Here is a 22,449-nt window from a genome sequence, read left to right as displayed (position 1 = left end):
CAATCCCTTCTCTGCCATTTTTACCTACATGTCCTTAGTCTGGGCAAGTCATTTAGTCTTTCTTGGCCTCAGTTCATCTTTAAAATGAGGAAGTTGAATTGGATCATCTGCAAAATGCCATCTATCTAGAAATTCTGTGATCTTTTGACTTTCACTAAAACAGATGACATTAGTAGTAATAGGTGGCATGGTTAACATCTGTGAATATGGAAGAAAAATATTGTGGAAGCTATTAGAATCTGGCTCTCCCTTGAGATAAAAAAAATTTTATCCTTTTCATGTAATTTTAGATTGCTAATTTCTTTTTCATGATCAAGAGACTTGTATCACTGCAGGCCTGATTTATACCACTAATATAACTCAGGATAGTTTGTGATTTTTGAGAGGTTCAGGATAGATTAAGGGAATTTATATGTCTACTAAAATTCCACTCTTTAACCTTCCCCTTCAAAAACAAAAGCTTAATTTTAAATTTAAGAAACGTCATGGAGCAGTTTGATAAAGCAGAAGGAGGATCAAATTTGATCCTACCTCTGTTACTTATTACCCAACTCACCCTGAGTTCACATCACAGGCTGTGTCTGTAGACCTCAAGCTGGAGAGGATTCATGCATAGAGCTTCTGATGGATTCTTTGTCAGTCATCATAATCCCAGCCAGGTGTATAAAGGTTAGAAGGTTTATTGCCAAATGATTCTTTTTCCTCATTCATAGTATAGAGAGCTTGTAATGATTAGAGTATATGTACTGGTGAGATCTTAACCTGGCGAGAGCGTGGATCTACCTGCGTAGAAAATATCTACCATGTTATCTTTTGCATTAGGAGCAGATCATTGTGGGATATAATAACCTTTATCCATTTGGAAAGAGCACTACAATGCATCAGTAGACCTCTGGTGCAGTCTTGGCTCTGCCACTTGCGAGCCAGGTGAACTTGGGTATTTTACAATCCTTGGGCTTCAGATTCCTCATGTACAATGAGGGGATCAAATTAGATCATCACACGTATGGTTCTTTGATTCTATATTCTTTCCCTTTCCCCTTGACTTGATTTATATCTTGATTTAAAGAGAGTTTTACTCTGTTATGGGCCTTTTTGACATAGGGATCTTCATTCTTACCTACTTGGAGATCAAGAAGAGAACGAAAACAGTGCAAATCAACAAGCTAACAACAACCAGCATGCTCGTAATAACAATGCCATCCCAGTGGTGGGGGAAGGTCTTCATGCAGCCCACCAAGCCATACTTCAGCAAGGAGGACCTGTGGGCTTTCAGCCTTACCGTAGGCCTTTAAAATTTCCACTCAGGGTAGGTACAGTAATTCCTTTTTCAATATCTTGTATTATTTAGATTTGTGTACAGGGTTGGGGAACCTGGGCCTCATCGAAGCCACATGTGGCCTTCTAGGTCCTCAGGTATGGCCTTTAGATTGAGTCCAAGTTTTACAGAAAAAAAGCTTTTATTAAAGAGATTTATTCTGTGAAGTTTGGATTCAGACAGTGGTCCACACTTGAGGACCTTGAGGCCACAGGTTCCCCACCCCTGGAAGATTTATGTTAAGAAATGGTGCTTTTCTTGTAATTGCCAGCCCTCACTGAGCAGTATGGCTGTTGTCCATGCCATATGTCATGCTTGTGAAGGGTAAACGAAGTATGTTAAGAAATTTTCAAAACCTCAGTATTAGATGGATTGTAGTAGAACTTTAATGCATAATGAAAATGTATAAATTTCAGTCTTCTAAATTAATTAGATTTTTTAAAATGAATGTTTAACTTTTGTTACATTATATAAATCATTTGCGGTTAAAAAATGTGATAGCTTTATTACTATAGAAATCAACTGCCAAACATCTTGGCATTTTTAAAAACAAAACTGGGCTTCTATAAGAAATCCTGATTAACTGTTAAATAGAACATTAGTTATCAAGGATTATTGCCCTTAAGTTGGCATAATAAACTCATTTAAAATTAGGCTATATTGTATTTATTTAAAAGCAAAATCCCATACTTTGGGATTTTGAGTTGAGTAACATTTTTTCATAGAATAACTGCTAATCTGTAGTTATGTGTTTATCACATATACCTATATATAGGATGTATTTTATTTGCATTTTATTTCTGATTTCAAAAAACAGATTCAATTATGATGTGTATATAATTTTTTTTTTTAAAATGGCCCTATAATTCAGGGGTTATGAGAACTTTTTATGTGTGTCATGGACCCCTTTGCCAGTCAGGTATATAACCTATGGATCCATGGATCCTTTTTCATCGTAATATTTTTTAAAAGCTGAAGGAAAAGCAAAATTTAAATTGGAAGTTAGTGAAAATGATGTAATTTTTTTCCCATGTTAGCACGCATGGGCTACTTGAAATCTGTCTATCCATGGACTCCCAATTAAGTACTCCTCCTGTAAGTAGTTTATGAAAACACTTGGGTTGATGGCATTTCAAGAATATGTGTAAAGTTAGTATTTTCCTTTTTCATAAGGAAAGCTTGTTGGGATCTTTACTGATATAAGGTTAAGTACTAGAGTTTCTAGTTTTAGCTAAAGTAAATGAGCTGTGAAAAAAAAATTGACTGTCCCTTTTTTGCAAGTTTATTTTAATGTTCTCTTTATGTAAATACAGTTGCCTGTAACTTGTCATTGTATCTGGTTAAGTTGAAAACAGAAACTTATAGAAATTTTCTTAGGTCTAAGTTCTAGTTGATATTTTCATAAAATAATTTTTTTCCTTTTATATGTGATGGAGTTAGCTTGAATATAAAAACCAAAATTGCAGATAATCTTTAATGCTTGTTATAAAATAAATTAAGCACTCTTAAGATGTTTATACTATACACTTTGTATCACAGATATTTCTGTTGATTGTCTTCATGTGTATAACCTTACTGATTGCCAGTCTCATCTGCCTTACTTTACCAGGTATGTTTTTATTCTCATCCTTAGCTACAGTTATCCTCAATGCCATAATTTTAAAAGGAAATGTGTTTAAATGTGTGTTCATCAAATATAATTTTTAAATGATGTTTATAACATATTGGTTCAAGTAGAGGCTATACACTTAAAGTGAGATCTCTTTGAAAGGGAAAAAAATACAGATATTAGGCTGTGAAGTTTTGTATTAGCCAGATTTGGGGAGAACCATGTATCCTATATTTCAATTAATCGATACTTTTAATCTATCTGTTTAGGGTTTCCACTTTGAATTATTTGACCTATATATGTATCAGAAGGAATTGGAAGATTTGGTCAAGGAAAGAATATGATCTAGGAAGAGTTTACGTTCCATTAGTCAGTATCTGATTATTTACAAATAAAATATTTTGTTTCAGCCAGTTGCAGTTTAAATATTGCAGTCTCAGTTCTAATCTAGCTAGAAGTTGAAGATCTGTGGACAGGAATATATCAGGAACAGATCTTCATTATGGTAGTTTACTGTTCATCCCCTTAGGGCAATGAGAAGAGGGACCATGTTCTCCTGATCACAAGTTCTTTGCTCTATGAACAACAACAACAGCTACCATTTATATAGTACTTCCTGTGTACCAGACACTGTGCTAAGCACTTTACAATTATTGTCTCATTTAATCTTCATAACAATCCTGGAAGATAGGTGCTATCATTATCTCCATTTCAAGGTAAGGAAACTGAAGTGAATGGAGGGTCATCCAGCTAGCGCGGATCCGAGACTGGATTTGATCTCAGGTCTTCCTTACTCCAGGCCCAGCATTCTATCTACTACATTACCTGGCTGCCCTATGTTCTTTGTCCTCCCTGTGATGACTCTTGCTTGTTTGCGTAGTCAATCACTCCTCTTCTAACGTTACCTTCTTCCTTTTGCAGGATTGAACTTATGCTTAACCACTTCACCTGTGTTCTGGAATCTCTTGTTCTTTATCACCAATCATGCCTTGCCATATCCCATCCCTGGGTTACCTCCTCTTTCGTAATCATGTGCTACTTAATATTGGTCAAAGATGTCACAACCTTGCCTACTGGCAAGTTTGTTAGCTAATCTTTAAAAAATACGTGTGTATGTTAGATAGCTAGGTGGCACAATGGATAGGGCACTGAGCCCAGAGTCAGGAAGGACCTGAGTTCAAATTTCGCCTCAGATACTTAGTTGTGACCCTGGGCAAAATCATTTAACACTATTTACCTCAGTTTCCTCATCTATAAAATGAGTTGGAGAAGGAAATGGAAAACCACTCCAGTATCTTTGCCAAGAAAACCTCCCAAAGGGGTCTTGAAGAATCAAACATGACTAAAAATGACTAAACAACAAAATGTGTCACATTAGCTTATAATGAATGTAGCCAAGTGTAGAGGGGTGTGTGTGTGTCTGTGTGGGTATGCGTACATAAAATATATGTATATTGGATGCATGTATATTTTAAATTCTGAACTGAAACAACAACCTCACCATCCTTGTTTCTTCCCCTCTCAAAGAAATAGCATTTTTTATACACGACCAGAAAACAAAAGATAATTCATTATCTGGTACTCTGATTCTATTAGTAATGACATTCACTGTGCTTAACCAAGTAGTCCTTGGGCAATAGATTTAGTCTGTCACCAAGACCATTTTGTTGTTGTTTAGTTGTGTCCAACTCTTCTTTACTTTGTAGACCAACTGTCCATGGGCTTTTCTTGGCAAAGATATTTGAATAGTTTGCCATTTCCTTCTCCGGTTTAGGCAGGGGATATGTGACTTGCCCAGGGTCACATAGCTAAAAAGTAGCCCAGTGCCTTCTCCACTGTGCCACCTAGCTGCCACCGCACTAAGACCATACTTTAAGCCATTCCATTATGGAAGAGTATATCAGAATTCATATTCTACCCAGATAGTTTTCAAGAAACTGTTATGACCTTTATAACAATAATTCTTGAGACAGGACTTTGCTGTGAATTGATATGTTTACTTTGTAGAAATATGTGTGCACATATCACATGTATTCTTTGTTAAAATGAAATTAGTTTTGCTTCTTGATAAATAAGCCACTTCTAAGAAGATAACTCTTAATTTTATACTCTTTTTAGAATCTTCAAAATATTACATTTATCCCAGATATGTCTCCAGATTTAGCCCATTAATATAATTCTTTCAGTTACTGAAAAAAAAAAAACTTTAAATAATACTTTGACCTAAAATTCAAAAAATATATTGGCATGCATATGTTTGAGAACTTCCTGCAAATTTTTTCTCCATCTAGAATTATTTTGGAGTAGTTTTGACCAAACAATCATAAACTCACTTGGCCCCTCTGTACATTAGTTTTCCTCATAGGTAAAATGAAGAAATGCTTAAATAATTTCTTAGTTCCTTTCTACTAACATTTTGTGGTTCTTAAGAGAAGTTTTTTAAATGAAAGAAATTGACACACTGTCTAAAGTTTACAAGTCATCACAAGTTAATATAATGAAAACAGCTAATAAAATGTACCCTGTTATTATTATCAATGTAAAGATAACAATTCTTTTTGCTTAGCCATATGTCTCATTTATCAGCCTTTCTATTTTCAGTATTTGCTGGCCGGTGGTTAATGTCATTTTGGACGGGGACTGCCAAAATCCATGAACTATACACAGCTGCCTGTGGTCTTTATGTCTGCTGGTTAACCATCAGAGCAGTGACAGTTCTAGTTGCATGGATGCCACAGGGGCGCAGAGTGATCTTTCAGAAGGTTAAAGAGTGGTCCCTCATGGTAAGTTTTCAAAGAAAGGTTTATCATTTTGATAGGTGGATATATTTCTTTAACTATTACTTTTTCCCTTCCCTTCCATAATAGGTTTATTCTGCATCAAAGTCAGTTTGTTTAAAGAGAAAAAAAGATTTTATTGGAGAATAGAGCCCTGATTCCCTTATGAGAGACAAAATTCTTTTTATTTTTTTATTTTTAAGGATTACTTATAAGATAGAATTTTAAAATTCTACTAATAAAAGTAAAATTTAATAGGGCATAGTATTTTGCCATTCATTACAAAGGCAGTGCTTTTAAATAATTAATTAGACTTTGAAGTATTTTTTCCAGTTGTTTAAGACCAAGGGTATTGGTTTTTTTGGTTTTACGTATTCATAAACTAGATGCCTATTCTTTATAGGCATAATGCTAATTCAGGAAAGTTCTAGAGAAACTGGAATATTTAGTGAATTAATTTTAGAACTAGTTCTGAATTTTAAGAGCTTCATTCTTATAAATATGAAAAATCAGTATTAGATAAAATATCTATGTGCATATGTAAATATAAATATATAATACATTATTGTAGTGAGTATTAATCACTAACCAATATAGTTAGCAACTCACTTTATAATAAGTTATGACTGGTAATTTTATAATTTATAGACTACTTCTTATGCTTATTCACTTATCTAAAATTGTCATACTTCATTTTGAGTTTATATTCTATCTTCAGTTATCTTTAATGTTGACTTTGAGTACAAGTATAAGACTCAGTCAGTACTGCCTTTGCCTGCTAGAGAGCTTAGGAAATAAATTGTATTTCACTGTGCAGGGGGTGGCTGGGAGGGGCAAGATTTTGATTGCTAAATTGCAAGAGCTGCTTATTAATGTACTCAGTAAAGCCATACATAATCATAGTTTTTATTATTTCTTTTCTCATTTTTATCTTCTACTTGGAACAACAGAAAATGTATACATATACAAAATCAAGTACTGTATTCTCTATGCCAGCCTTGTTATAATCCATAATAAAACAAATTTCCAGTTTTCTTCATCTCTCGGCTATGGTATTTTATGCTATTATGGCTTACCATCATTAGAGTTGGAAAAGGATCTCTTTCCCACAAATTTTACATTGACATATTCATGAAATCTTGATTGCCCTGTGTATCCCAAAAGGTGTTTAAGGTAATGTGAGTTATTGTGTTGGCTGCCCTTTCCCTCTAAATCTAGCTTTTTAAAAATTGAGAGCAGTATGTCATGTATATAATGGGAAGATTAGGAAGTAGAGAACATCTTTATCACTTTTGTTGTTTAAGTATTTGGAATAGTGAAGATCAAAAATGAATAAAATTTATTTGACTGGAAAAACATGTAAGGAAAAACTTTTATAGAAAATATAATCTTTCAATATAGTAATACTGGATGAGTATTTTTGAGTACCTATTTACATTTCTTTTTCTTTCAAGGATACCTGATTTAGGGCTACATCTTATTTTGGGGGGAACTGGACTATATTCAGACAAATGCAATACCAACAATAAGTTTTTTCTCTCCTAAAAAAAGGCAATATTAAAAATTCTGGTAAACAAATATCTGAAGCATGTCACCTCTTATGACATTTTCTTTCTAATTAGATAATGAAGACTTTGATAGTAGCAGTACTACTAGCTGGTGTTGTGCCACTTCTACTTGGACTCTTATTTGAACTGGTAATTGTTGCACCACTGAGGGTTCCATTGGATCAGACACCTTTATTTTACCCATGGCAGGTCAGTTTTTGTCTCTTTCAGTTGCTGTTTTCCTACTAATTTGGAAATATACGGGTCCTCATTTAGATTTATTTCTTGACTTTTGAAGAATCTATCAGATGTTCTTACAATTTTAGGAAGCAGAGCAATAAAAATAAGTCAGCATTTTATTTATAATACCATTGAGTTTATAGTTCATATAGTGTTGATTTCTACAGCAAGATGAGGTAGGTGTAATTAATATTTGCTTTATAAACATAATACTTTAAGCATAATAATGTTTTATAAACATTTAGAGAGAAATGAATAAATATTAATTTCAAGTTAGCCAAAAGAAAGTTTGTTTTTTTTCCTCAAAGTTCATGCATCTTGAATAATTACAATATGTATTTCTTATAACCATAATATCTTGTTTAAGATAACATACTAAACAAGACATTAAGGTTGAGAGGTTCATGTTTTCCACAAAGCTGCCAAACACAGATTTGATCATATTGTTACACTACTGAGGAAGCTTTAGTGGTTCTTTCTTGCCTCTAAGATCAAATATACATGCTTTCATTTGGCATTTAAAAGTTTTCACAACCAAACTCCAGCCGCTTTCTAGTCTTCTTCCCATATTCTTCGTTCACACTCTAAGTCCTGGTAAATGGGTCTTTCCATGCAAGACACTCCATCTGGCCTTTGCACAGACTGTCCTCCCTCCCTGGAATGCTTTCCCCCCTCACCCCAACCCCAGAATGTTTTAATTCCTTTAAAACCTAAAATGCTGCTTCCTCTATGTCTTTCCTGGTCCTTCCTGATGCTTTCCCAGGAAACCAACCTCATATTTATTTTATCTATATTTTGGTATATACTTACAAGTATACACATTGTCTCTCTGGCTGAATGTAGGCTCATTGAGGGTAGATACTTTTTGTTTTTGTATCTCCCATGCCTAAATAGGCCTGACAGACATTATAGCTACTTTATAAATGTTTTTTGATTAAGTGAATAAGTGTAGGTTCATTAGAAATTCTAACAGTGATTTCATGTTTCCATACCTGGTTTGATGCCATTCCTAAGATCATGAGGTTAAAAAATAGATAGAACTTAAGTTTTCTGAAAAAGGACAGGTCAGAAAACCCTGAAAGCATTAATCTTTGTGTCTCTTTCTGTGCAGCTAGAGATAACTAGAGATGTTCGTAGCATAGTTAGAGAGCTGGCCCTGGATGAAGGAAAATCTGGGCTCAAGTACCATTTGTGACACGTACTGGCTAAGTGTCCCTTCACCTTTAAGTATCCCCCAGCATCTCTCAGAGACTAAAAATATAAAATGAAGAACAAGTGCCAGTCTGCATTGACAGTGGAAGGTTTCTCAACTAGGAATTTCCCATGCCAATGAAATCACATGTCCAATCCAACAATAATATAGTAACTGACATTTGTATGGTGCTTTACATATATTACCTAACTTAATAAAAGTAATTTGAAAGATGCCTAATTCTAATTTTGCCATTCTTCTCTGCATGATTCTGAGCATTTCACTGGAACTATCTTTTCCAGCTCTAGTAACATTTTGTGATTCTTTATAAAGACGGCTAAAGTATCAAGTGGAGGCAGCTGACTGATCTGCCTTTCCTTTTTCAATCAATCTTTAAGTAATTATTAAGTATCTATTATGTGCTAGGCACTAAGGATGCAAATACAATGAATTGAAACAGCCTCTTCTCTCAAGAAGCTTACATTCCCTCAGTACCCAAAGAGGTTACCTATCTGTGGGCCTAAACTGTGATTCCTTTAGATAGATTATGGCTTTTATGTCTCTGGGTCAGTAGAAGTGCAAGAACTATAACTGAAGTAGAATACTGTTAGGACTGTCATCTTTGCTCATCTCTAAGAAGTGACTAATTAGAAACCCAACAAACTATTACTTTGGATTTTGGAGCCAGTCCCACAAATTATAAACCAGATTAGTTTGTCCATTTTCAGGGAAAGATCAATGGTATAGGACATTGATCCCCTACTCTTAGGTAAAAACTCAAATTAAAGGTCTGCATAGATTTCTCAGGATGTTATGGAAAGGTTCACAGAGGGAGTTTAGCATATTTGGCCAGAGTACTTTCTGGGCTATATGTGTTGCAGATAAAGCCCTGTTAGTGTACTGCATTTTCTTTTTCCTTCACCCTGTCCTCTGCTCGGTTTCCTCCCTTCTCCTTGGGTACACTTAGAGAATGGAGCTCAAACCAGTTCAAATTTAATGGTAATTGAGAAATTTGGTAAAGCCCCCCCAGTACATTCTTACTGATGTTTCTATTAAGGAGTGCTTTTCCACTGCTGTGGATTTCTTCTTTTCAAGTTAAAATACATTTATGTAAGCAAGGAGGAAGAATAAAGTATGCATCTGAAGTTTCAGGTAAGGTTGTATGGAAATTATGTGATTCCGTGCTGAAATTACTAGATATTTAACTTTTAATTTAATTTTAATTTAATTTAATTTCACTTAACTCCTTTGATTTAAATTTCTCTTTAGGAATCCATGTGTTGATTGTTGAAAGACATTTTTGAAATTTATTCCTGTAGTGGTATTAGGCTTTTGGAAAAAGCAAGATTTATTTTCTAGTATAGGTTTACCAGTGTGTTAGCAAAGACTAGTGCTATAGAATTTTTTATTAATGGCCTTTTTTTCCTTGGCCTATACTTTCAAAAGGAAATGCATAACTTCTTACAAACTGACTAAAGAAATTGTTAGGTTCATATACTGATAATAAGCTCATCCAGTTACTAAGATAGAATACTTAAATATCTTTATACACTAGGATTGGGCCCTTGGAGTTCTCCATGCCAAAATAATTGCAGCCATAACATTGATGGGACCTCAGTGGTGGTTAAAAACAGTAATTGAACAGGTAAGAAAAATTTTCTATTAAACAACATTGAAACTTTGTTGCCTGTAACAGTACTTCACTTAATTGACGGCCATTTATTTGTCACTTATCTTAACTGTCAGGAATAAAGTAAAAATCTAAGAAAGAAGTTTTAAAAAAAGGTTTTGTGCTGCCACAATATATTTTGTCACTTTATGATCTAACATTCTCTTGCTTTGTTGGTAGACTTTCGCTCAGAGCCACTTACTCTTATTTTGCTTCTGATAAGTTTGGCTGTTAGATTAGTTTGATTTTGTTTGGGAAACCACATAACGAAGATTCTCAGAAAGACTGTGCTTGAGACATGAACCGTGAAAGCATTCAGAAGTAACAAGTGACTGCAAAGGAAGAGTTAAGAAATATTTGAAAGTAGATACAGAAGGCAATCTAAGCATCTTGGAACTTTTGTGATTAGAGGCAGAAAACCCTTACTCAAAGCCCTATCATCCTACTCTGTTTAAGACAGGGGAGTATAAGTCATTTTAAGGAAGATTTTTCATCCAAAATGACTCTGTGCTTTAAGGAATTAAAACTTTTGGTGCTTTCAGGACTGAACTTGTTAATTCGGAAAATTCACTAGTATAAAATACCTCATTCCCTGACTACAGATAAATGAAATGATATTGTTCTTTAGAAATACGTATGTACTTCCACTTTCAGCAAACCCTATAATTGAATAACTAGATCTATAAAACAAGTAGGTTATGTGATAAGTGCAAGAGACCACTCATCTGCATAGTCTCTTCATTTTGCTTGATGTGCAGATTCATACTCCTTTCTTAAGTAATGACTTTGTCTTTTGCTGAAGTCTGAGGAATATATAACCATTTTCAAAAAGGTGAAGTCATGTGGTAGTTTGTGATTGCAGGTTTGTTTAGAAGTGTTGGTTAAATGTATTTAATCATCTAGGTTTTAGTATTATAAGGAGTAGATGGCCTGTCAGGTTGTGCTATGTTCTCTACCAGATGGGAGAGAAGGTTGTAAAGAAGGTTGTAAAAGAAATTGCAGTAGAAACAAAATTTTTCTATCCTTCTTTTCTATCTTACCATGTATACTGCTGTCTGTTATCTAAAACCTGCACTGTACTCCACTGGTGCTTGTTTTCTTTCCCTTCAGTGATTCATGCTCCAAAATTGTCTTTTCCTCTTTTTCAACTAACTCATCCGTTGTAATCATCTTAGCTGGTGTTCGTTGGTCTGACTGAAAGAAATGTACCATGATCTGGTTGGATTACTGTAGTCTAGGTAGACGTATATTTTCAAAGAGGAACCTGTTAAGCCAAAAGAATCTCTCAACTGCTCACATTTATAGGAGAGATTTTTTTTCCTTGGGACCATATTCCTGAGCTGCCTATTTAGTAGAGGATACAGAACAGAACTAAAGAACCTTTTTCCTCCAAGACGAATCCTCCCAGGTACAGAATACATATAGTCAGCATTGTTGAAAAGGTCTGTGTATCCCTAGAATCCTAAATTAAGAGCTAGAAATTATCTTTTATAGATAAGGAAACTGTACCCTAAGAGCTTAAATGACTTGCTCTGTCCTCTAAATCATACTGCCTCTCAAGATAGAAAGCATACTCCCACAGCAATGTTCTATTAGTCACTGGGTAATTTTCTTATGTCTGTTTTCTGACACTTGCCTCACCTTTGAAGGAAGAAACAAATTTTTAGTTATTTTGGTTTGGTGAAATGAATAGGTAGGTAGGACTTTGGATCAGTTGATATCTTTTCTACCCTGAAATTTTTTTTGCTTATTTTCTTACTCTGCTTTTCATTGCCTTAGGTTTATGCAAATGGCATCCGTAATATTGATCTCCATTATATCATTCGAAAACTAGCAGCACCGGTGATATCTGTACTGTTGCTTTCCCTTTGTGTACCTTACATTATAGCATCTGGTATTGTACCTTTACTAGGTGAGTAAAATTCTTGTTATTGTTGACTGGTCATATTTCAGTGCTTCAAGAAAAGATGGACTTTATTTAGAATTGTGTTATGTTCTAGATATCTTTTGGCATCATTTTCCAAATTCTGTATACTACATTTTTTCACCAAAAAATTGTTTCAAATTATAATTTTATCAGATAAACTACATAGAGCCAGAGGAAGAAAATCTTAAAACTTGGATACAGTTTTTACCTCACCTACTGCAAGTTTTGATTTTCAGGATGTTGGATCTTTAAAACTGTCAGTTTATTGTTCTTATTGTTATTAAAATTTAGCCTTCTTGATACAGGATTTCAGGAGGCACTTCGTTCTATAGGAAAAAGTTATGATTCGTATGTTTGTTTCAGCATAGTTTTGTTAGGTTATAATGAAATAATGACATTTAAAACATTTGCTAAAGACAGTGTACTTTACAGTATCCCTGTAAAAATATTAGTATTGAAATATACTCTTTTTTTCAAAGTAGATAGGAGCCTATTGTATGACTTTTCCACTATATAATTGTGACAAAAATTTCTGTAATTATACACATTCACAATTTAAAATATGTGCACTTTGCTGATTTTTCTTGGTCCTCGGAAGAAATAGGAAAAACTAAATATACTAGATACACTCAGTTCATTGAAGGTTTATTTTGCCAGTGGAGTTAAGAAACAGGGTCCTCAACTATGCTATAGTTCTAACGTGGGCTGGTTTTATCACCTTGTTATTACTTGATATATTTTTAAATATGAGAGTCTAGTTCAACATAAACTGAAGGGAAGAAAACTTAAGATTCTCTCCCATTTCAACAAGGACTTTCAAAAAGAAGTGCTTTGAATATTTCCCCCCCAGGGCAGTCATGAGTCAGTCAGATACCAAACTTAGGGTATCTCTCTCTCTCTCCCTCTCTCCCTCCCTCCCTCCCTCCCTCTCTCTCTCTCTCTCTCTCTCACATACACACACAGTTCCAAAATGGTATGCGGAACAGAATATAGATAGTTGTATCATTTTCTCAGGATAAATACTTTATATTGTGGCTTAATTATTTTCTGTGAAGTGGTAGTGAATACTTAGAATATTATATATACCTATATACAGAGAAAATGGCAAAAATATATTGCAAAGCCCTATATAAGTGAATTTTAAAATTATTTATGTTATCCTGTTCTCCCATTCACTCTAGTAATCAAAAAAGTTAAATTCTTAAAATTATAGACAAATATTGTTTTATGCTCAATTTTTTAAATTTAAATTTGTCTTAGTCACTAAAGTACTTAGGTTTATAATGCTTATAAAACATATAACATTAATTTTGCTTTTAGCCAAAAAATTCATGTGATAGCTAGTATAGGGACTGGCACATCATAAAACCTTAATGCTCGTTGACTTTACTTGGTATAGTAAAAAAAATGGGACTGAGAAATCAGGAAACGTGAATTCTAGTCCTGGTTCTGATATTAACCGTGTGATCTTAAGTGAATCGCATAATTTCTTTCTAGGTCTCAGTTTGTTCATCTCTAAAGTGAAGGGGGTGTGGACTAGATAAAACTTGATGTTTGTTCCAGCTCTTACTATGATTATCTTTTTGTACTCTCAGAATGGTATTTATTCCATCCTAAGGCTTCCACAGTGAAATGGTTCTTGAAACCTTATTTTCTAGACTCCATGGAATTTTGTAGTTGGAGGAGACCTCAGAGATGCCGTCTAAGTCCTTCAATTCCTAGGTGAAGAAATTGGATCTGAGAAACGTAGATTTAATTATTTGCTCCATGGGTCACACAGCTAGTTATTGTAGGACTGGAATTAGAATCTTGAATCCATTGAGTTTTCTGCTACAAAGTACTGCCTCGCCATTAGGGAAATTAGATTTTATGTTAAATTTTTGACTACATAGAAACATTCATATCCCTTATCATATGTGCTGAGGGTTTATTTTATTTATTTTTCAGGTGTTACTGCTGAAATGCAAAATTTGGTACAGCGTCGAATTTATCCTTTTTTACTAATGGTGGTGGTTTTGATGGGTATCCTGTCCTTCCAGGTTCGACAGTTCAAGCGCCTTTATGAACATATTAAAAATGACAAGTGAGTTTTCAGGTTTACATTTGGGTAATATTTCTTCTTAACTTTCTCATAGTTCTTTGTGTTGTTAAAATCAAGATTAACTGGACAAAGTAAAAAAAAAAACATATAAATAGGCTCTTGTAGCATTACATTTTTGGTTCATCTGGACCGTTGACTCTTTGAAGGACTCTTTGAAGTCTTTAATTTCTGCATTAGAATACAACCTAGTAGTAGTAAAAAAAAAAAAAGTACAAACATATGTTTTTTTTTTTAAATTAATCATCTTTAACTTTCTAAAACACTTTTTGTGATAGTTATATTGTTTCCCAATATCTCAAATGGTTCTTTATATAGAGCATAAAAACCATGGAAAAGCAAATATAATACAGAAAGACTGAATGACCTACCTTACGTATACCAAATAGCAGGACTGTTATCTAATTATTCAAAATAATGGTTGGGAAGATTACTGCAAAGTGATATGAACTTTCTCCTGTTATAAGAACATGGGAAAGAAATTTTGAAAAATTTGTTGTAGAAAGATTAAGAAACTGAAAACATCTCAATGTGATAAATCATGACTTTGTGCTTTTATTTTCTATCAGCTAGTTAAATTTTCTTTAACTTTTAAAAGAATTTTAAAAAAAACTTTAAAAGAATGAAATTACATGTGTGCCCAACAGTCAGGTACAACAAAAGGGTACAGAGCTAATTGAATTTTCTTTCTGGCATATGTTCAAAAATCAAGATTACTCCAACAGTCCACAATAAACTAACTCCTCCTTTACCCACTGATGAGAGGAGAGGTCATTTTTAACTATTAAAGACAATTCTGAATTACTATAAATTAATGTACTGCCTATCTTAGGTGACAGCTTTGAGTACTTCCTCCCATATCTTAAAGACACAGAAAATAACCCTATCAAAATCATGATCTGGCTTGTGTGTCAAGTTTGACTTAAAGTCAAATGTTAGGTGGTAAAAGGAACAATAAAAACTAATGGTTATGTTGTGTTCATTGGAAAATACAATATAGCTAGCATTCATTACTCAGCTGATTTTTGCAGAGAAGATTTTATGTATATCCTCAAAGAACTAACAGTCTCATAGAGGAGTTAAGATACCAACACAAATAGTCATATTAGAGCAGGTAGAGATTCAAATAACAAAGAACTGTGAGAAGTTTGAAGGTTAAAGTACATTGCTTATGAGCGGATTACAAATACCTCCCTGGAGGAGGTAGCATTTTAATTAGACTTTGGAGGATGGTTAGAAAAATTAAACAGGCAAAATGGGGAAGGTAGTTCTAGGCAGAGAGACCAACAACCTGAGCAGGGGCTGCAGAAATTAAATATTTGTTCAAGGGACTAATAGTTCATTTTGGCTAGACTGAAGGGCCTTCAAATGCTGAAAAGAGTTTCAACTTTACTGGATAGATAATGGGCCACTACTGAAAATCTGCACAAGAAATTATCTGGAATTTGGGTCAAGGAATAATTGAAAATGTTGGAAGTGAACTTGACAGGCTGCATAAGGAAACTATTGAAGTAGTCTAGGCAGGTGGTAAAGAGAGCCAGACTATGTTGGGGTCATTCCATGGGGCTAGAAAGGAGGGGAAAGATTCTAGATACATTGCAAAGATAGAATTGACAGTTCTTGATAACTAAATGTGAGAAGAAGTAGAAAGATTAATTATAACATTAAGGTTACAGACATGAGAAATGGTGAATGGTGGTTACAGAAAGAAAGTGAAATCAGAAGGGAAAGTAGGTTTGGGGAAGGGTAGCGAATTCCTGTTTGGACATGTCTAGTTTTGAAGTATCTGGGACATTGAGGAATAATTATCCAGTAGGTAGCATGAGATAAGAACTTGGATCTTAAAAAGAGAGGTAAAGACTAGGGAAAGATTTAGGAATCATCTGCATAAATCTGACACTTGAAGCCATACTGAATGGGATTGCCAAGGTTAGCTAGGATGGGAAGAGAAGAGGACTAAGAGACCCATAGAGAACACACATATTTAATGCATTAGATCTTAAGTAGATGAACCTGGGAATGAGTTTCTAGAGATTAAGGAAAATCAGAAGAAGTGTGTGATATCTAAAGCTAAGGGAGAAAAGATTATCCAGAGAAAGAATTGATTAAATAGAAGTATGTATGGTACGGTTTTACATACTATTTCTAAATCTGTGTCAAATGGTAGCCTTCTTTAGTGCTGGATGGAGAGGGAAGGAGGCAATTCAAAATTTAAAATGTAACCAAAAAAATAAATTTAAATTAAAAAAAAAGAAGGTAGGTCATCTACTGGAAATGTAGCCTGTGGGTATATAGTTGTTAGTGAAAGGGGGGAGGGGAAGGTTGGAACAATTGGCATGGGAAATAAAAATAAACAAGTAGCATCATATCACTCTTTAGGGTTTGCAAAGTACACTTCTCACAACTCTGTGTAGTACAAGTATTATATTAGCGCTCATTCTACTTTAAATTACTATGCATTTATTTTTCTGTTTTTGCATATACAATAGAATGTAACCTTCTTGAGGACAGGAGCTGTTTCCATTTTTGTCTTTGGTATTCCCAGTGCCTAGCACAATGCATGCACATGATAAGTGTTTAATAAATGATTGCTGAATTACACCCATTTCACAAATAAGGAAATTAAACCTGTAAGGTGTTAAGTAATTCACCAGTGGTCACACAACTAGCAAGTATGTGAGAGGTGAATTTGGTTAAATCAGTTAAGATCTCTGAGTCTCAGTTTCCTCATATATAAAATGAGGTTATTAATTATTATTTTATAATATATATTAATTATTGCCTTTCTCATACAGTGCTTTGAGGAAGCCATTACATGAGCCTTGAAGCATTATGTAAACCTGACTTGTTAAGGCTATTAAGATCTAATGTTTATCACTTAGGTCTACTCATCCTCTTATCCCTTCTTCTCTTAATTTCCATCTTATCTTCTCTTTTTTCCTTTCCCATTGTTCTGTTCCTGTTCTCTATATCCACTTCTAGCCCAAGTATCTCCTAAATTCCTGGGGTGGTTATTGCTGAAATTCAGACCAATTGAAATTAATGCCTATTTGTTTCTGTCCCCTATTCTGTATTTTCCAAATAGCAAAATGTTATGATCCTGTATGTAAAGTGGTTTAAGCCTAGATATGCTATTTAATTGTATGTGTTCAAATGTAAGGATGCATTAATTTTTCCTAATACTAATAACTCTGCCCTTTTAAAATTTAGATATCTTGTGGGACAACGACTAGTGAACTATGAACGAAAGTCAGGTAAACAAGGCACGTCAACACCATCTCCACAGTCTTCACAAGAATAAAATAGTTGTCTTAAATACCTTGACCTTCCTTTTGCCTTTATGTGTCCTTTTTTGTGGACTCTTCTATCTCTGGATAATATTTTTCCTGGTGATCCTCACAGCAATGTTTTTACTTTACCTTTTTAAAACTTCATATTCTTAGCATTTAGATAGCAGTTGAAGACCTGCTGCTCTATCTGCATCTTCTTCATTTTTCATTGCTGTCTGAGATCTGTATATGTGTAAATAGAAAGTATCCTGACACCCTAGAACCTTGGATTAAACAGAATGTGCATTGTACATCTTTAAACAAAATGTATATTAATTTATTAAATCTAGTTGTCACTTTATTTTGGACCTGCTGTTCTGTTGGCAAGAAAAGTCCCACAAAGCGATGGCGCAAAGAGGCAAGACTTTTCAGTGAATTTGGAGCTCATTTTATGGTGTTCCTAATAGTTCTTATTAAATTGATGCTTTCTGACTTTCTTGGGTAGAGAGGCCTTACCAAGAACATGAAAAGAAACAAATACAAATCATCAGTGAAGTGTCTGTGGTAAGAAAACATGAACTGTGTGCTTCACTATCAACCTTTTTGAAAGTTATTTTGTATAACACCAAAGCTGTTGTATGTTTTTTACTGCCTGATTTTTTTTCATGTGTCTGTGTTTGTAATATTGTACAGTATCTTGCTCTAGGTAAGGAATTTATTTTTAATTTTGATAACTTTAATAATCCTAGAAATCAGCATTGAAAGTCAGGTTTTTGTGCTTGTTAAGGGCATGTCTACACTTAACCAAAAAACAAAAACACCAAATCAAGACTTTTTTTGTTATTTCCTTTACTCATTTGCATTTGTTGGCAGCAGTGGCCAAAAGTCATACAACACCACAAATCTTATAGAATGACATCATAAACAATACAATATTGCAGCTTTACTGAAGTTACTACACTTTTTGTGATGTTTTTCCTAATTGTAGATGTGGCTTATTTCCTTAGGTAAAATATATTGGAGAAGATTATTTGGAAGAATCTAGCCCTGTGAGCTAGCAAATGACTGGGTAGGAATTAGGGAATGTATTTCTCCTACTTTTCAAGCAATCCTCCTCCCAAATCTCAAAAGCTTTATATGTGAGCGAATGCATTGATTCTCATTAACCAACTAAATTTTATCTAGGAGCAAGCCAGTTGAGCTGGTTTTTTCAAAAGAAATACAGACTGTGTTACATTAGAAACTTGCTATGAAATCTCACTTAAAAAATTAGTTTTCCTCATAACCAAAGCTGCAAATTAGAAACTTTACAGGGAGAGCTGATGGGCAAAGGGGCTGAATGTTTTAAATGGTAGTCACTATATTGTATGAAGTGATCAACGACTCTGCCCTTTTTAAAGAAAGGCAGAATTAACTTTTTTTGGGTGAGTCACAAATGGTCATAGGAGAATGATCTTTGTAAATTACAGAAAAATCCATATAGTATTAAAATACATAAATGAAAATCTTCAGTTTTTTAATACAAAAGTACAGCCAAACACAAGCTACCAAATCAAATGCAACAATTTCTGATAGTTTCATTTATTTGCAGTCATTCTCAGCCACCCCATAGTGAGTGATTATTTTAATTTAAATTTTTATTAAAAACAATATAGATGGAAGAAGCTTTATGTGGGGTGTAGTATTACAGCATTTCGCACTTTGTAGTACATCTCTATGTGTATGCAGATTTCTTGTACTGCATTAAGGAATGTTCAAGCTAAAGCTCTGCTCAGTCCTTTTGTCTAATAAAATTTTGGATTTTCGTTGTTCTAAATACTTGATAAAATCTGTCATGTTAAATTTGTATAGAAATTGCTCTTTAGACAGAGAAAAGGTTTGACAAGTGAAATTCTATTATTATATTTCCCCAAATTCTTCAATGTTTAATTTAGTGTTAACAAGAATATAAATTCCTTTATACAGACATTTAATAACATGTGCATTTGTTTAGCACAGAAGGTCTGGGCAATTTTTCAAGATATTAATAATTGATATTCTCCAGAATTATGTACTACTTCATATACCTGTTGGGAAATTTCTGGTAAAACATAACATGAAAAAAGGCCAAAATAATTTTCCCTCTGATTCACTGCTGCATATATTACGATCATTAAATGTAAAATTTTGATTATTTTTACCATAAATTATTTTTGGTTTGAATATCAGTATTCCTTTAACATTCTGTAATTTCAAAAGGATATTTTTTACAAAGACAGGATTTGCCAACAAAAGTTTGTTGGCATCAAGATTTTTTCTTAACAGTCTTGTAAATATTTCAAATCTCTATTGTTGCAGTCCTTCATATAGCTTTTTCCCCCAGTAGTGCAATCTCATACATTTTACACAGACTGAAACTCCAGTCTTTGAGGAATATTAAAAATTGTTAGGAAAGTAAGGCTTTTTTGTCTTATTTATTTTAGTTTTTTTAAAACAAATTAAAAAATTAAACTTTAAGGTTGGCGTAGCATGACCAACTCATTAACATCATCAGAGGCCATTGTTTATGTCAAGTGCATAGTTGTTCACTGTGGGTAGATTATGAATTTCATTTTAAAATCATCAAGCACTGTTTTTTAAAAAATGTCAATCTGAGATTATTACTTTCAAAAAGTGCTAATGTGAAGTTTGCTGATTATAGCTAGGATCCAAAAACCTCAAAATGTTTTCTTTAGATGATTTTTCCTATTACATATATGGAGAAACAGTGGGGATTAAATGAAAACAAATGTCATTGGATACCTTAAGTCTGGATGTAAATGTAAAATAATTTTTATTTTAAAGTTTAATACATCTCTTAAATAATGTAATGATTATTGTCTTGTGTTTTTTTTTTCAGTCCCTTATTGAAATAGCAGAGGCTAATTTTCCCTCAAACGATTTGATTTTTATAATACATACTTTTCTCACATCTGGAAAAGCACCCAGTTGAAAATACGACTTTTGCATTTGGATTGAAATAAAGATAAAAAAAAAAATTTCTGCATTAACAAAATGTTTGCAAAAAACAAGAACACTGGTAAATACATTTGGTGAAATTGACACACGTAAAAAGTAAAAGTTTTTGGTTTTCTCATATATCTTAAGAATGCTACATTTTAAATTTGCTAAGGTCAGTTTTATAGTGTTAAACTTAGCTATGTTTAAAAGATTTTTCATAATGAAAAGTAGAAAGTATCTGTTGTATTACTACTTCCATTTATCATGAAAACTTTAGACAAACAAGGAAAGTATTATCAAAAAGCATGACATACAAATTCTTTCAAACTTTTGGTTAAATTATTTTATCCTAGTTTGTTATTTTAATCTAATGTTTTATTTTATAACAGACTATGAGCCCATGCCTTTTTTGAGTGTCCATAGGGGCATCCTTCCTTCATATTTCACTTCCTAATATCCTGTATTTTAAATGTCATGTGATAAATTAGACAATGTACCATTTATTCCTGTGTACTTTTTATATGTGCCTTTCACTTTTTATTTGTCATGAATGTAAATTATTTCCATTCACAGAACCACCATCAATAAAAATGTGAAGAATGGAATGTCAAAGAAGACCTTTGATAAAAAAAAATAATAGAACATCTGCTATTGCAGACATCCGATTTTATTTACAGTTTTTCACAGATGCAAATGACAGCAGCTATCAAAGCTAATCTCAAGCAAACATAGTAGTAGTTTAGTCGTTTTCAGTTGTGTCTGATTTTTTTGTAACCTAATTTGGGTTGTTCTTGCGAAAGATACTGGAATGGTTTGCCATTTCCTTCTCCAGTTCATTTTACAGATGAGGAAACTGAAGCAAACAGGGTTAAGTGACTTGCTCAGGGTCACATAGCTAGGAAGTGTCTGGGACAGACTTGAATTCAGGAAGATGAGTCTTCCTGACTCCAGAGCTAACACTGTATGTCACTGTGCCTCCTAGCTGCACTACCAGCAATCATACTTTGTAACTCTTCATTATTGTGAGGTAGTTTGTTCAGAGCCACATATTCTGAAATCAGAAGATCTTTTGAATCCTAGCTTTACCATTTGCTGACTGGGTGACCCGAGGCAAGTAGCTTTGTCTTTACAAAGCTCAGTTTCCTCATCTTTAAAACAGGAATAATAATACTTGCCCTGCCAACCTTAGAGGTTTGTGTGAGGATGTAGGGATCTAATGTACATAAAGCACTGCACAAATACCAGCTGTTACTCGACATAACGTACTTTTGTGTATAATACGTATGGGAAGACACAGAGATAACTATTACATGTTCCCTCCAGGAGCTTTTAGCCTTTAAAAAAAGGAGAGATAGGACACGTTCCAGGTGCCACATTTTAGGAAGAACATTGATAAGCTGGAAAATGTACAAAGAATGGCAGCTAGGAAGGTGAAGAGTCTCCAGTTTGTGCCATATGAGGAAGGACAAAAGAACCTGGAGAAGGCTTAAGGGAAACTAGAGCTACCTTCAAGTATTTGAAAGGGTATTATACAGAAGATGGGTTAAATTTGCTCCATTTGGCCTCAGGGATCAAAACTTGAAGTAATGGGTAGAAATTATAAAGAGGCGAAACATACCAACAAGTTGTTACACAGAAATGGCATGGGCTGTCTTAGGGGTGGTAGTGGATTTCCTCGGAGGAGGTCTTTAACCAAAAGTAGGGTGATAACTTTTCAAGTATATGTTGATGCAGATGTGTCAAACGCTGCAGAGAACTCTCTGGAGTGCATTGAACCAGGTTAAAATGTAATTGGGTAATGTTTAACAAAATAAATAAAAGTAC

The 22,449-nt window shown here is 33.8% G+C and overlaps 1 protein-coding gene across 2 annotated transcripts in view; it reads left to right on the top strand.

Moving 5' to 3' along the window:
- MARCHF6 (membrane associated ring-CH-type finger 6) overlaps nt 1–21,237 on the top strand; it is a 93,448-nt gene extending 72,211 nt beyond the window's left edge. The window contains exons 19-26 of one of the 2 annotated variants that reach the window (XM_036752543.1): nt 1,105–1,309; nt 2,858–2,927; nt 5,529–5,710; nt 7,327–7,461; nt 10,239–10,328; nt 12,132–12,264; nt 14,227–14,362; nt 17,588–21,237. In XM_036752543.1, coding sequence (XP_036608438.1) covers nt 1,105–1,309; nt 2,858–2,927; nt 5,529–5,710; nt 7,327–7,461; nt 10,239–10,328; nt 12,132–12,264; nt 14,227–14,362; nt 17,588–17,678 — 1,042 coding nt within the window. In that variant the 3' untranslated portion in view covers nt 17,679–21,237. Of the gene's footprint in view, nt 1–1,104; nt 1,310–2,857; nt 2,928–5,513; nt 5,711–7,326; nt 7,462–10,238; nt 10,329–12,131; nt 12,265–14,226; nt 14,363–17,587 lie in introns of both variants that reach the window. The other variant, XM_036752552.1, reaches the window with a different exon arrangement.
- Nucleotides 21,238–22,449: the final 1,212 nt, after the last annotated feature.

Source organism: Trichosurus vulpecula, chromosome 1 (assembly GCF_011100635.1).
Source record: "Trichosurus vulpecula isolate mTriVul1 chromosome 1, mTriVul1.pri, whole genome shotgun sequence".
Taxonomy (NCBI): domain Eukaryota; kingdom Metazoa; phylum Chordata; class Mammalia; order Diprotodontia; family Phalangeridae; genus Trichosurus; species Trichosurus vulpecula.
This window is presented reverse-complemented; position numbering and strand designations above follow the sequence as displayed.